Source organism: Myxine glutinosa, chromosome 11, assembly GCF_964187855.1.
Source record: "Myxine glutinosa chromosome 11, kmMyxGlut1.1, whole genome shotgun sequence".
Classification (NCBI taxonomy): domain Eukaryota; kingdom Metazoa; phylum Chordata; class Myxini; order Myxiniformes; family Myxinidae; genus Myxine; species Myxine glutinosa.
In genome coordinates this window covers 56298579-56312594 of record NC_136271.1, presented here as the reverse complement: position 1 = coordinate 56312594, position 14016 = coordinate 56298579, and the positions used below count along the sequence as shown (strand labels likewise).

The window sequence follows — 14016 nt, the reverse complement described above, 5'->3', positions numbered from 1 at the left end:
AGCAGTGAGAGGTATTAAGTAGGGGAAATCGCACATAGAGCACAGTACTGCCGGAGAAAGGCTTTGTCGGCAATGAGAACATACATTTAGTGAGGAAGGACTCGGCATGACAAAATATAAACTTGGACTATTGTACAAATTCATTGGTTTCTCACATTCGATGTACTCTTGAGCTGGTCTGGAAGTGAAAGAGCCCCCCAACCACTCAGGCCCAAAGTTTCCCCATATCTTTTGACTAGGATCCCATTTCGAGGAGCGAGTTGTGATGTTTCGACTTTCTGTTGTCATATGTTCCAACGGCTCTTCCCAGTGGCTCCAGTTCATTGCAATGTTTCCAGGCGGCATTTCAAACCTCCACCAATCACTGACATTGTCAGCATCTTTCAGCTTCTAGATCTCTCAATTGCACTTCTCACATCCTGGTATTCGGTCGGTCAACTTTATAATTACTTCCACCACCAAAGGTGGATGGAGGTTAGGTTTTCAACCCTGTCTGTCTGTGAAGAGAATATCTCAAAGTTGTGGACTGTTTCAGCTGAATTTTGGTGGACAGGTTGGGTATGAGACTAGGAAGAAATTATTAGATTTTGGTGAAGATTCGGTTCTCGATCCAGATCCGAGATTTTTAAAAGTTATTTTTCACCTTTGAGAGATAGGGCCTAAAACAGATACAGTCGTGGCCAAAAATATTGGCACCCTTGTACTTTTTTCAAATAACTCACAATTCTCTCTAAAAATAAGTTGAAATTGACAAAAGTATTTGGTCTCCACAATTCTTTATTTCAGTTAATATTACAGAACCGTTGCTTTTGATTCAGAACTTAATATATATCCTTTTAAATCAGAAAATAAAAATAAATGGCATCGACAAAATTATTGATACCCTCGACTTAATATTTGGTAGCACAGCCTTTGGACAAAATAACTGCAGTCAAGCGCTTCCTATAGCCATGAATAAGCTTCCTACACCTCTACTGGCAGTTTGGCCCCCCTCTTCTTGTGCAAACTGCTCCAGTTCTCCCAGATTTGAAGGGTGCCTTCTCCCAACTGCTGTTTTCAGATCTCCCCACAGGTGTTCAATGGGATTTAGATCTGGACTCATTGCTGGCCACTTCAGAACAGTCCAGCGTTTTGTCTTGAACCATTCCTGGATGCTTTTTGAAGTATGATTGGGGTCATTGTCCTGCTGCAAGACCCATGACCCTCGACGGCTACCCAGCTTTCTGACACGGGGTTGAACATTGCGCTCCAAAATGCCTTGATACTCTCCTGATTTCATGATGCCGTGCACACATTCAAGGCACCCAGTGCCAGAGGCAGCACAGCAACCCCAAAACATCACTGAGCCTGCTCAATCTTTGACTGTATGGAAGGTGTTCTTTTCTTTGAAGGCTTAATTTTACATCTCTAACATTTCACACCTTGAGTTCACATCTCTATGTAAACATGGAGATGATGTGCTTAACCAAAAAGCTCTAATTTGGTCTCATCTGTCCACAGAACATTCGCCCAGGAGGATTTTGGCTTGTTCAGGTGTGTTTTGGCAAATGCTAGTCAGGCTTTCTTATGATTCTTTCTCAGCAGTGCAGTCCTCCTTGGTCTCCTACTATAGAACCCCCTTTCATCGAGTTGCCGACGGATGGTGCAAGTTGAAACTGTCGTACCTTGTGTCTGAAGGTCAGCTTGAATCTGTTTGGCAGGTGATCGAGGTGCTTTCTCCACCATTTGAACAATCCTTCGCTGCAATCTTCGATCAAGTTTTCTCTTGTGGCCACGTCCAGGGAGGTTGGCTATAGCACCCTGGGCCTTAAACTTCCTGATAACATTGCGTATGGTATGGTGGACACAGGAACATCAAGGTCTCTGAAGATGGACTTGTAGCCTTGAAATTGTACATGCTTGGCTACAATCTTGTGTCTGACCTCCACAGACAATTCAGTACACACAGTGACATAAAACAACAGAATGACTCCTTTTCTCGATTCAAAGTGGTTGAAAGAGTGATTTTTAAAATATTGCATGCACCTGCAACTCACCACAGGTGAGTTCAATTCCAAAGTAAAGGAGAATCACCTGCTTGAAATCGAATTATTTCTAACAACTTTTGAAAGGTGCCAATAATATTGTCCAGGCCATTTTAGGATTTCTGTGTGGAGTAAGCTAAGATTTAGTAATATTTTTCAGCTTTTTTTGCTTTGTTCCACTGCAAACCAAAGAAATACATTTGTGGATACCAAAAGATTTTTTAATTTCGACAATTTTCTGGAAGAAATGGTGCATTATTTGAAAAAAGTGCAAGCGTGCGAATATTTTTGGCCACGACTGTATACAGCATGACATCTCAAAAAGTTATGGAAGTATTCAGACAAAATTGCACAGGTTGGGTGTGAGACAAGGAAGAATTGATTCAATTTTGATGAAGATATATATCTGGATCCGGATACAATAACTTTTTATTTTTTCAAGTGTTTCTTCACCATTGAGTGATATTACCCAAATCAATATATAGCATGATATTTATATAAGTTGTGGACAACTTATGACAAAACGAGGTGGATGAGTTGGTTAGGCGACAGGAACAAGCCGATTCGATTTTGGGTTGAATTCAGTTGAATATGCGTTTGGGATGCAGCCTGGCTCTGAAGATTGGTGGGACTTGTAGACCCCGTGCTGCCGGGTGGGAAGGCCTGAGCTTAGGCAGACCTCCTCTTGCAGGGCTCCATCTGTTAAGGATGAGAGAAACCGAGGTGGGACCACGCCAGATGTGGCGGCTTCTATGGGAAGTGCACGTCAGCTTTGGTGAGGCAGAAGGCCGTGCACATGTCGCCTAGAGTCACGTGGATCGTATCTGACTCGGCCTGGCCTTCTATCTTGCTGGGTTTTTCAGACCCATCATGCTGAGAATGAAAACCCAGCTTTGGCAATTCCCTTTTAGCCATGTTCTGCCTGCAGGGAACCGAACTTCATGAGATCCTGTACCATGCTGAATATTGCAGCTTTGGTGAGGGGAGAGATAGTTGTCCGTGACTTTTTTTTATACTTGAGCTAAGACTAATAATAGAGCTGACATGTATATATATATATATATATATATATACATATATATATATATATATATATTGTTGCTGACACGACTTATTGAGATGTTATGCTGGGCCGAGTGGAATGGCCGCCGTGTTCGCACAAGTTACCCGATTACACTCGAACGTTGGCCGAATCGCGCTATGCTAAATCAATGAAGGAAAGGACACAACGGCTGGGTTAAATGACACGACACCAGGGGTACAGTTCTCAAGACCTCCGGAGGAGGATATAATATGGGATATGCAGAACGTTTAGATTACACGGACAAGAGGTACAGCACAGAAAGGTGGGCACTTATACACGGTCTTATCTTAGTCCCGACAGACCACAGACAAACGGGACAAGGCTGACTCACACAGGGATTGATGGCAAGGAGGGGCAGGTAGTCGATGGCTCAAGGTGCACCTTGGCTCAGGGGCAGAATCGACCCGGTCCGGTCCAGAGATGCGGGAGGTATCTCTCAGCGCTAGGAGGTGACGTCCTTTCTCCTTCGTAGCTGAGGCGCATCTGACGTCACCTCCCTCTTCCTGTGCATATCCAGCGGGGAGTGACACACCCTCGGCTCGTTAGCTCCGCCCCAGATGGAATCGGTCCGCCGCTTCTTATTGGGTGCGGGGGGTTACCGGGCTCCGCCCTTGACGAGGAGCTGACAGTCAGCCCCTGTGTGGTAACCCCGTTGGAGCACATGGTCAATGGCGGCTAACCAAGCCGGAGTGAGGACGCGCACTCCCCGCGCCGCTGCTGTTGTTGTTGGTGTTGTTGTTTCATGAGGAAGAGATGCGGGGAGGTATTGGGAGGTCCTAAACTTACTACTGGTGCCATACAATCACATTATGGTGCAACGAAGAGTCAGAATTAATGGAAACGAGTCCTTACCTGACATAGACTAAGAATAACTAGCAAGATGTCCTATAGTTGTCTACGTGAGATGCGGTGAACCTGGGCACGACATTTAATGGGGGAAAAAGGGGAAGGTCGGGGCTACAGAGTGTTGTTTACAGACAATGGGACTAGGGAATGGGGGATTGGGGATAGTTGGGGAGTATTGGGGAAATAGGGGAATATTTACAAGCGGATCTGGATGGAGGCCAAATCCCATATCCGCAACATTGCACCCTTCTCTACCTCGGGGCGTCCCGACCCGATAAATTTTTACCTACTTTAGTGTGGCACTCAGATGTAGTTCCCTCTACTATTAACTCTACCCTGAGTGCGACAGTTTTACAGATGTTCACAAATGAGTAAATATGTCCCCCTGCGACGTTGCACCCTTCTCCTCACAGAAACACACCCACAGGATAACCGAATCGCGGAAAGAATTCTCAAACTAAACATACAGCCGGTAGGGAGCATTATTTACACAAGACTACACTGATATTTACACTACGATCCAGGACCTGTTTTTGGAGGAACACATGCAGATGTTATGCATAGAGAGAGCACGCATGCCAGCATCGATACACCAACCCACGAGTGCTCTGTGGCCTTACGGCCTTTAATAATGTGCAGAGCACCCCATCCAAGCACCAAAAGCACCACCCCATAACACAGTCAGCACCATCCGGTGCACCAATAAAATGTTCAACGTCACCGGTGGTGTCGCAGCCGGCCGATGTTCTGCCGCTGGTCTTGCCTTCATGTGGTGCACTTGGCCTTCTTGCTTCTTTAAAAATAAAGAAAGGCGCCAACCGCGTCCATTTCTGTATTGTGGTGTCAGGGGGCCAACTATTAGTGGTTCACCTGTATGGCATAGGTGCCACGTTGACCCATAGGTCCATCAACGGGTGGTGCTTGCCCGCAAAAGAACTGCGGTCCATGGTGGGCGGCCACAAACATTGCGGTCCATATGGTGTATCGATCCAGGCAGCAAGCAGCGAAAGTACAGGCCCACAACTGCGGAGCCAGCACCTCTCTCTCCTCTCTCTCTGCCCCAAAGCCAGATCCTCGGAGGTGGGAGACAAAAGAAGAGGACAAGTGAGTAAGGTGGTAAGGGCGCAAAAGTGCACGCAATACAAGATGATGCACACTGGGGGCACATGGCAACCAGGTGAGACAGGTACGTTCCTACTGTACGCCCCCCCCTCCCCCCCACCAGGTAACCTACATTGCCCCTCCCTTACCCCTTACTGTATCCACAAAACACAACACTACCCATAAACATCTACTTTACAAATCAACAAACGTTCCTACTGTCTTCCCCGTTCCTCCCATAAACCAAATTCGTCTTCTCTCCCTCCTAACCAATCAAATTTGCCATTTCCAACTCTCATCACAATTTGCCATCTCCAACTCAACATCAAAATTTGCCATCACCAATTCATCATCAGTCCCTCCGAAGGAGGGAGAGATGGAATCACCCCAATGTCTCATCCACGTCGTGATGCGTCTCACCAATCCACACAGCAATTCTCATTTCCTGCACACAGAACAAAGAAAACACAGGTGTGGAGTCATCATCATCACCTCAGGTAAGTGGCTGCGTATGGTGCGACAGGTTCATCAATCCTAACTATTTCCTAAATGACTTTAACAACTTTACATTACCCGGGGTCTTTTCCTGCCAAACCATTGGCCCTCTTACACTATGGGTTCTAAAAACCAATTCCCATTGACCAAACTGTGGTGCTTTTCAATTTGGGGTCTCACTCCCCCGATTCATCTCCCGGTGCCCTCGCACAATTTCTGGGCCGCGACGTGTAGCTCTCCCAGCAGGTCTACCCACCTGCACACCTCCACCACTGCAGTTGCCTCCGAGCTTACCTGCTCCTTACCCTAACCTATCTACCTGGGGAAGGCCCTCTGGCGCTCTCCCCACTCGGTGCCCTCTCTGGCACTGGGCTACCCGGGTCCGTCCTCCGGATCCTCGGGCCCCATCCACAACTCTACCGGCTCTCAGAGCCCACCTGCGGCCTCACCTGGCCGACATCCTCACAGTGGTGGAGTGCCCAAACCAACTACACACACTAACAGGCTACACGCCCAGCCATTTCCACAACACTAATGCACCCATCCAATTACCATTCTGCAACCGCACCACAAATGCCAATATCCAACCACAATTTACCTATACCCTCTACCTAACACTTACACTACCCGCCCCGGGTACTCGTGAAAGGGGTCCACTCTTCCCCCATCCACACCTTCGCACCATGCACACCACTCCGTACCACTTACTCCAACTCTCTCCACACCACTCATTCTCTGCTCCATATATTTGGCAATTCCCTTTTAGCCATGTTCTGCCTGCATGTTCTGCCTTCGACCTGGTCAATCACTCCAAGGTCATCAAAAATCTCATTCAGCTTGGAGTTGATGCTTCCATCCTACCTGCAGTGTGCAGTTTCCTTTCTGATCGTTCCCAGGTGGATCGTTATCAAGGGAAGACATTAAATTATTTGTGTGTCTCCTGCGGAGTTCCACAAGGGACAAAACTAGAACCAATTTTGTTCCTTGTTCTGGTGAATGATGCGGCTGTAACAACAAAACATCGTTGGAAATATGTGGATGACTTGAGCCTGGTTGAACGTGTTGAACAGAACTCAGCAAAGTTCGATGCAAGCCCATGTTGATGCACTTGGTGATTGGTGTTGCCTTAACCCTTTGAGTACGGATGACGTCCTGTGCCGCAACCCGCGAAAAAGTTTTGTGTACGGATGATGTTACTACACGTCATCGACTATACCTATAAATAGATCGTCAGTATGTGGTTGCATTCCCGTACCAAAATGCCAAATTAATCCTGTATCGGGGGTATTTTTATCAAAAAAAAAAATCCCATACTCAAAGGGTTAACGATGTTAGGCCGAAGCCAGAGAAATGTAAGATTATGCAAATATCTTTTCTTCAGAATGTTCCACCCCAATTAAACATCGTCATTGATAACATCCCTCTGCAAAGAGTTCAATCGCTCACTCTCCTTGGTGTTGTAATCCAATCTGATCTGACGTGGAATAGTCAAATCCAGCAGATGGTATCTCATGCTGCTCGACGACTCTTCGTTCTTTGTACCTTGAAAAAATTCCATTTGAGTGCCCCCGATCTTGTTGAAATCTACAAAGTGTACATTCGCCCTTTGCTGGAGTTTTGTGTGCCCATGTGGGGTTCTGGCATCACAAGGGCTCAGAGCGATTAGATTGAACGACTCCAGAAGTGTGCGCTCCGTTTTATTGCTTACCCTTCTAGTTCTATTCAGTCCTATGCTCAACAACTTCGTCATTTTGGTTTACAGTTGTTGAGCGAACGCAGGAATGAGCTTCTCTTGCGTTTTGGTCTTTGTCTTTTAAAATGTGATCGTCACCGTGACATTCTTCCTCCTACCCGACAATCTGTGTCTCGATCTAATATGCAACTCAGGAATGCCCAACATCTTGACCGACCTCGGTGTCAGACTCAGAGATACAATAATTCAACAATTCCTTTTTTGATTGAAATACTTAAGTCTGTTATGTAGATGCATAAAATCAATTACATGCATAATATGTTTGTTGATCTTCTTAAGTTTTCTGCTATTTTAGGTTATTTTGTTGGTATAATTTGTTATATTTTTTATTGTTGTTTGATTATGCATGTTTATTTATTCCATATACTTATTTTGATAGATGTAATTTTATATTTATTAAATTGATTAATAATAATCACATAAAATTATATTATTTTTATATACATTTGTAAGTTTTATGAAATACTTTTATTATTGTAAACTTGACAAATTTCAGTCTCCGAACTGCCTTGTCCAGTGTTTAAATATTTCAATAAACCGAAATGAATGAATAAGAAGTGGTCAGCTCAATTGGGACAGAGAACAAATCATTATTTATGCCTTCGATCAAGGACAAATTCAGAAACAAATGGCTGTAAAAAGATGGTGGGACTGAGTCAATCGGACAAGTGTCGGTTCTGCAAGGTAGAAACAGAGTACGAGTCGCCTCCTATCATGATGTAAAAAAACTCATGTCAGAGCAGCTGTACACTCAAAGGTACAACAAGGTATGTAGAGTAATCCATTGGCACATCTGCAGAAATTTAAATGTCCCAGTTCCACAAAACTCATGGAAACATGAACGAAAAGCAATCATTGAAAACAAGGACATAATGCTCACATATGACCTGATGATCCCATCCAGCATGGACATAGAAAACAAAGCATTGTGACCGGACACAGTACTAAGACACAAAAAGGAAAATATAGTATTGCTGATCGAGATAACAGTACTTGGTGATTTTGGCCTAAATAATGCAGATATCAAGAAAATGACCAAATACCAATACCTCAAGAATGAAGTGAAAAGATCCTGGAAGGTGAAGAGTTCCAAAATTGTACCAGTGATAATTTGGGCAATGGGAATGATAAAGAAGAACCTTTCAGAGATCTTAAAAACCATCCCTGGGAACATGACCACAAAGGAACTACAGTTGGAGGCTGTACAGGGCTCAGTAACAATCCTGAAAAGAGCCCTTGGAACAAAAGTCTAAGAACAAAACTTCCCAACCACCTCCCATGAATCGCAATCCTTCACCTAAGCGGGGGTGGATACTTTGAGTCCTGGGAGGACTCCATTCCACCTTCTAACACCCAAATGATGTATGGAGATAACAACCAATGACACTCATGAGCAGGAGAGGGGCCGGAGGGAAGGAGGGGGTGGGGGAGGAGGCCCGAAGAAGGGGGGGGGTGGAGGTGGAGGAGGGCCAGGGGGGGGGGATGGTGGAGGTGGAGGAGGGCTGGAGGGGGGAGGGTGGTGGAGGAGGACCAGAGGAGGGCCGGTGGTGGAGGTGGAGGAGGGCCGGTGGTGGAGGTGGAGGAGGGTGGGTGGTGGAGGTGGAGGATGGTGGGTGGTGGAGGTGGAGGAGGACTGGCGGGGGAGTGGATAAGGGAGGGAGGGCGGGGGTGGAGGGGGAGGAGGTGGAGGAGGGCCAGGGGGGGTGGTGGAGTGGGGGTGGAGGAAAGGGGGAGGAGTGGAGGGGGAGGGGTGGAGGAGGGCCAGAGGGGAGGTGGTGGAGGGCCGAAGAAGGGGGGGTGGAGGTGGAGGAGTAGAGGGCCAGGGGGGGATGGTGGAGGTGGAGGCGGGCCGGAGGGGGGTGGGTGGTGGAGGAGGACCAGAGGAGGGCTGGTGGTGGAGGAGGGCCGGTGGTGGAGGTGGAGGAGGGCCGGTGGTGGAAGTGGAGGAGGGCCGGTGGTGGAAGTGGAGGAGGGCCGGTGGTGGAAGTGGAGGAGGGCCGGTGGTGGAGGTGGAGGAGGATGAGTGGTGGAGGTGGAGGACTGGAGGGGGAGTGGATAAGGGAGGGGGAGTAGATAAGAGAGGGGGAGTAGATAAGGGAGGGGGAGTAGATAAGGGAGGGGGAGTAGATAAGGGAGGGGGAGTAGATAAGGGAGGGAGGGAGGGGGAGTAGATAAGGGAGGGAGGGAGGGAGGGGGAGTAGATAAGGGAGGGAGGGAGGGGGAGTAGATAAGGGAGGGAGGAAGGGAGGGGGAGTAGATAAGGGAGGGAGGGAGGGAGGGGGAGTAGATAAGGGAGGGAGGGAGGGAGGGAGGGAGGGGGAGTAGATAAGGGAGGGAGGGAGGGAGGGAGGGAGGGGGAGTAGATAAGGGAGGGAGGGAGGGGGAGTAGATAAGGGAGGGAGGGCGGGGGAGTAGATAAGGGAGGGAGGGCGGGGGAGTAGATAAGGGAGGGACGGCGGGGGAGTAGATAAGGGAGGGAGGGAGGGGGAGTAGACAAGGGAGGGAGGGAGGGGGAGTAGATAAGAGAGGGAGGGGGAGTGGATAAGGGAGGGAGGGGGAGTGGATAAGGGAGGGAGGGGGAGTGGATAAGGGAGGGAGGGGGAGTGGATAAGGGAGGGAGGGAGGGAGGGGGAGTGGATAAGGGAGGGAGGGAGGGAGGGGGAGTGGATAAGGGAGGGAGGGAGGGAGGGGGAGTGGCTAAGGGAGGGAGGGGGAGTGGCTAAGGGAGGGAGGGGGAGTGGATAAGGGAGGGAGGGAGGGAGGGGGAGTGGATAAGGGAGGGAGGGAGGGAGGGGGAGTGGATAAGGGAGGGAGGGAGGGAGGGGGAGTGGATAAGGGAGGGAGGGGAGTGGATAAGGGAGGGAGGACGGGGGTGGAGGGGGAGGAGGTGGAGGAGGGCCAGAGGGGAGGTGGTGGAGGGCCAGATGGGGGGTGGAGGAGGGCCAGAGGGGAGATGGTGGAGGGCCAGATGGGGGGTGATGGAGGGCCGGAGGGGGAGTGATGGAGGAGGACCGGAGGTGGAGTGGTGGAGGAGTGGGAGTGGTGGAGGAGGACCGGAGGGGTGGAGGTGGAGGAGAACCGGAGGAGGTGGAGTAGGACCGGAGGGGGGTTGGAGGGGGGGTGGAGGAGGGGTGGTGGAGGTGGAGGGGGGGTGGAGGAGGGGTGGTGGAGGGGGGGTGGAGGAGGGGTGGTGGAGGCGGGGAGGAGTGGTGGAGGGCCGGAGGGGGTGGTGGAGGAGGGCCGGAGGGGGTGGTGGAGGCGGACCGGAGGGGGGTAGGGTAGAGGAGGGCCAGAGGAGGCGGTGGAGGAGAGCCGGAAGAGAGGGTGGAGGAGAGCCGGAGGAGAAGATGGAGGGGAGCCGGAGGAGGGGATGGAGGAGGACCAGAGGGGGGGGTGGAGGAGGACCAGAGGGGGGGGGGGTGGAGGAGGACCAGAGAGGAGGTGGAAGAGAGTTGGAGGGGAGGTGGAGGGGATGTGGTGGAAGGAGGAAGGAAGACAAACGGCGCGGACAAAAATATATAAATAGAATGTTCAGCTTTTACGAAAGAAAAGAGGAAGAATGCAAATCAGACGATGAGCGCGAACTAATCACCCATTCGGACGTAGATGTGTGACGAAGCCACATTGGTGCTGTAGCAGAAATCATCCTCGATGGACGTGGACGCACTCTCACTTTGAGAGGCCATCGCAATGACACTCATTCTCGGCAAATTCAGAACGAACGGCAAGAAAAACACAAAAACGGGTGAGAGGAACAACGAACGATACAAATGACGTCACTACTTCCTGGGCCGATTAATGGCAGATATTCTGTCACAGCTTAGTTCCGTCATTATCATTGCGTTTAACTGTACAGTACTACGTATGTATATCTAGTCTGGGTTCGACTACCTTGCGATCACATTAAACAACAAACACAACTCCGAACTGTCATTTTAGTTTTAATTCGTACTCCTGCAGTTTGTCGATAATAATGAGTTTCCTCGAAATAACTTCAACGCAGGAATAAACTAATGTATGTTCGCCCATCAAAACCTGCGCAATGGTTACCTATGGTTGTTTGTCCATGCTCTATCCTTTTTATATGTTAATGTTGAGCGTCAAGCAAGGAAGCACCAATAATCATTAAAAAAAATTGTGGTTATGATCATACTCCATGAACATATAGCGAGGCTCTATATACTCCACGCTACGCAAGAGAGGCTCTATATACTCCATGATCATATAGCGAGGCTCTATATACTCCACGATCATATTGCGAGACTCGATATACATATACTCCATGATCATATACTATATAGCGACACTCTATATACTCCACGATCATATAGCGAGGCTCTATGATATACTCCATGATCATATACTATAGCGAGGCTCGATATACTCCATGATCATATAGCGAGGCTCTATATACTCCACGATACGCAAGAGAGGCTCTATATACTCCATGATCATATAGCGAGGCTCTATATACTCCATGATCATGTAGCGACACTCTATATATACTCCACGATCATATGGCGAGGCTCTATATACTCCATGATCATATAGCGAGGCTCTATATACTCCATGATCATATATATAGCGAGGCTCTAGATACTCCATGATCATGTAGCGACACTATATACTCCACGATCATATGGCGAGGCTCTATATACTCCATGATCATATAGCGAGGCTCTATATACTCCATGATCATATAGCGAGGCTCTATATACTCCACGCTACGCAAGAGAGGCTCTATATACTCCACGATCATATAGCGAGGCTCTATATACTCCATTGTGGCGGACACGAAAGCTCACTGGCGTGAAGGGCATCATTCCACGCACCAAGTGGGCGGCGGCCACGCCCGAGGGGTAGGCGTGGCCGCGGGATATACACCGGGCGCGCACCCCGGAGCGCTCCAGTGCGGATGAGTGAGCAATGAATAAAGAGCTCGATGATAACCAAAGCGTTGTGGCCTACCTTTGTTCAACATGTGTGCTCCCGCACCACATTGGTGACCTCCGACTGGTTCAACCGTAGTTGAACCCCGAACGTGCAATGGCCATCAACGCGATCAAGCTGCCGGAGTTCTGGGAAGCGCAGGCCGACATCTGGTTTCTTCAAGCCGAGGCCCAATTCCAGCTCAGGGGGGTCACGGCGGACGACATGAGGTACGTCTACGTGGTCGCTGCCCTTGGCTCCGGCACGGCCGCGCGCGTCGTCCTTCCTCCGGCACCCGCCGGACGAGGGCAAGTACGCGGCGCTCAAACAGCTGCTTCTCGATACGTTTGGCCTCCCAGCGGCCGACCGCGCCGACCGTCTTTTGGACCTTCCCGCCCTCGGCGACACACGCCCGTCCGCCCGCATGGATTACATGCTAGCCCTGCTCGGCGACGGCCGCGCGGATTTCCTGTTCCGTGCTCTCTTCCTCCGCGCGCTGCCTGTACAGGTGCGGCTCGCATTGGCCGGTCGACCATTACGGAACCGCGGGCCCTGGCCAGGGAGGCGGACAAGTACTTCGCAGCCCACGACGCGCGGCCGGCATATAGCACGGCCGTCGTGGGTCCCGGCGCGGGTGGTTCGGATCCTTCCGAGCACGGCGTAGGTTTGGCGGATCGCCGCGTGGCATGGCGTTCGGATCCACCCGAATACGGCGTAGGTTTGGCGGATCGCCGCGTGGCATGGCGTTCGGTTCCTTCCGAGCGCGGCGTAGGTTTGGCGGATCCGTGTGTGGCCGCCGCCACGCCCCGCCCACCACCGTCGTCGCAATCGGTGCGGCGACCACCACCGGGCCAGACCTGGTGCCATTTCCATGCCAGGTTCGGCCACAAGGCCAGGTCCTGTCGCCCGCCTTGTACTTTTGGCAGGTCGGGAAACGACCAGGCCGGCGCTCGCTTCCTGCCATGGGCGTCGGCCATACTGGCAGCCTGTTGTTCATCACGGACACCTTATCCGGGCGCCGTTACCTGTGCGACACGGGAGCGCAGGTGAGTGTAATTCCCACCGGTATGTCCGACAAGCAGTCCGCGGGCCGGGGCCCCGCGCTGCTTGCCGCAAACGGTACGTCCATTCGCACGTACGGAAAACGCTGCCTTTCTCTGCGGTTCGGAGGGCAGGTTTTCCGATGGTCGTTCGTCACTGCCAACGTGCCTATGGCACTGCTCGGTGCGGACTTCCTGTGTGCCAATGGTCTACTGGTGGACGTCAAGCACAGAAGGCTTGTCCAGGCTGAGACGTTCAGCTCGCTCGTTTGCGTGCTGCCCGCCTCGTTGAGCAGCTCCCGGAGCGGCTCGCCGAGCGGCTTTCTGAGCGGTTCGGTTCCGGCCAGGTTCATCTGTACGCTTCCGGCGGCGAACGAATTCACCCGCCTCCTCGCGGGTTTCCCGGCCCTCACGCGGCCCACATTCTCGGTGGGGGCCGTCAAGCACGGGGTGGAACACCACATCCCCACCGCCGGGCCACCGGTCTACGCCCGGGCACGCCGCCTCGAGCCGACGAAGCTCGCCGTAGCTAAAGCGGAGTTCGCTACGCTGGAGCGGCTCGGCATCGTGCGGCGCTCCGAGAGTGCTTGGGCGTCGCCGCTTCACATCGTGCGAAAGCCCGGCGGGGGATGGCGACCATGCGGGGACTACCGGCGCCTCAACGACGCCACCACCCCCGACCGCTACCCCATCCCCCACATCCAGGACTTCTCCGCCCGGTTGGCGGGCATGTCCTTCTTTTCG

The 14016-nt window shown here is 50.9% G+C and overlaps 1 protein-coding gene across 1 annotated transcript in view; it reads right to left on the bottom strand.

Moving 5' to 3' along the window:
- The window catches only part of TMBIM4 (transmembrane BAX inhibitor motif containing 4), a 104345-nt gene extending 92969 nt beyond the window's left edge, over window positions 1-11376 (bottom strand). Inside the window, exon 1 of the mRNA XM_068130710.2 lies at window positions 10896-11376. Within this exon, the coding sequence (XP_067986811.1) occupies window positions 10896-11004 (109 nt within the window). The 5' untranslated portion in view covers window positions 11005-11376. The remainder of the gene's footprint in view (window positions 1-10895) is intronic.
- Between the last annotated feature and the right edge of the window lie 2640 nt (window positions 11377-14016).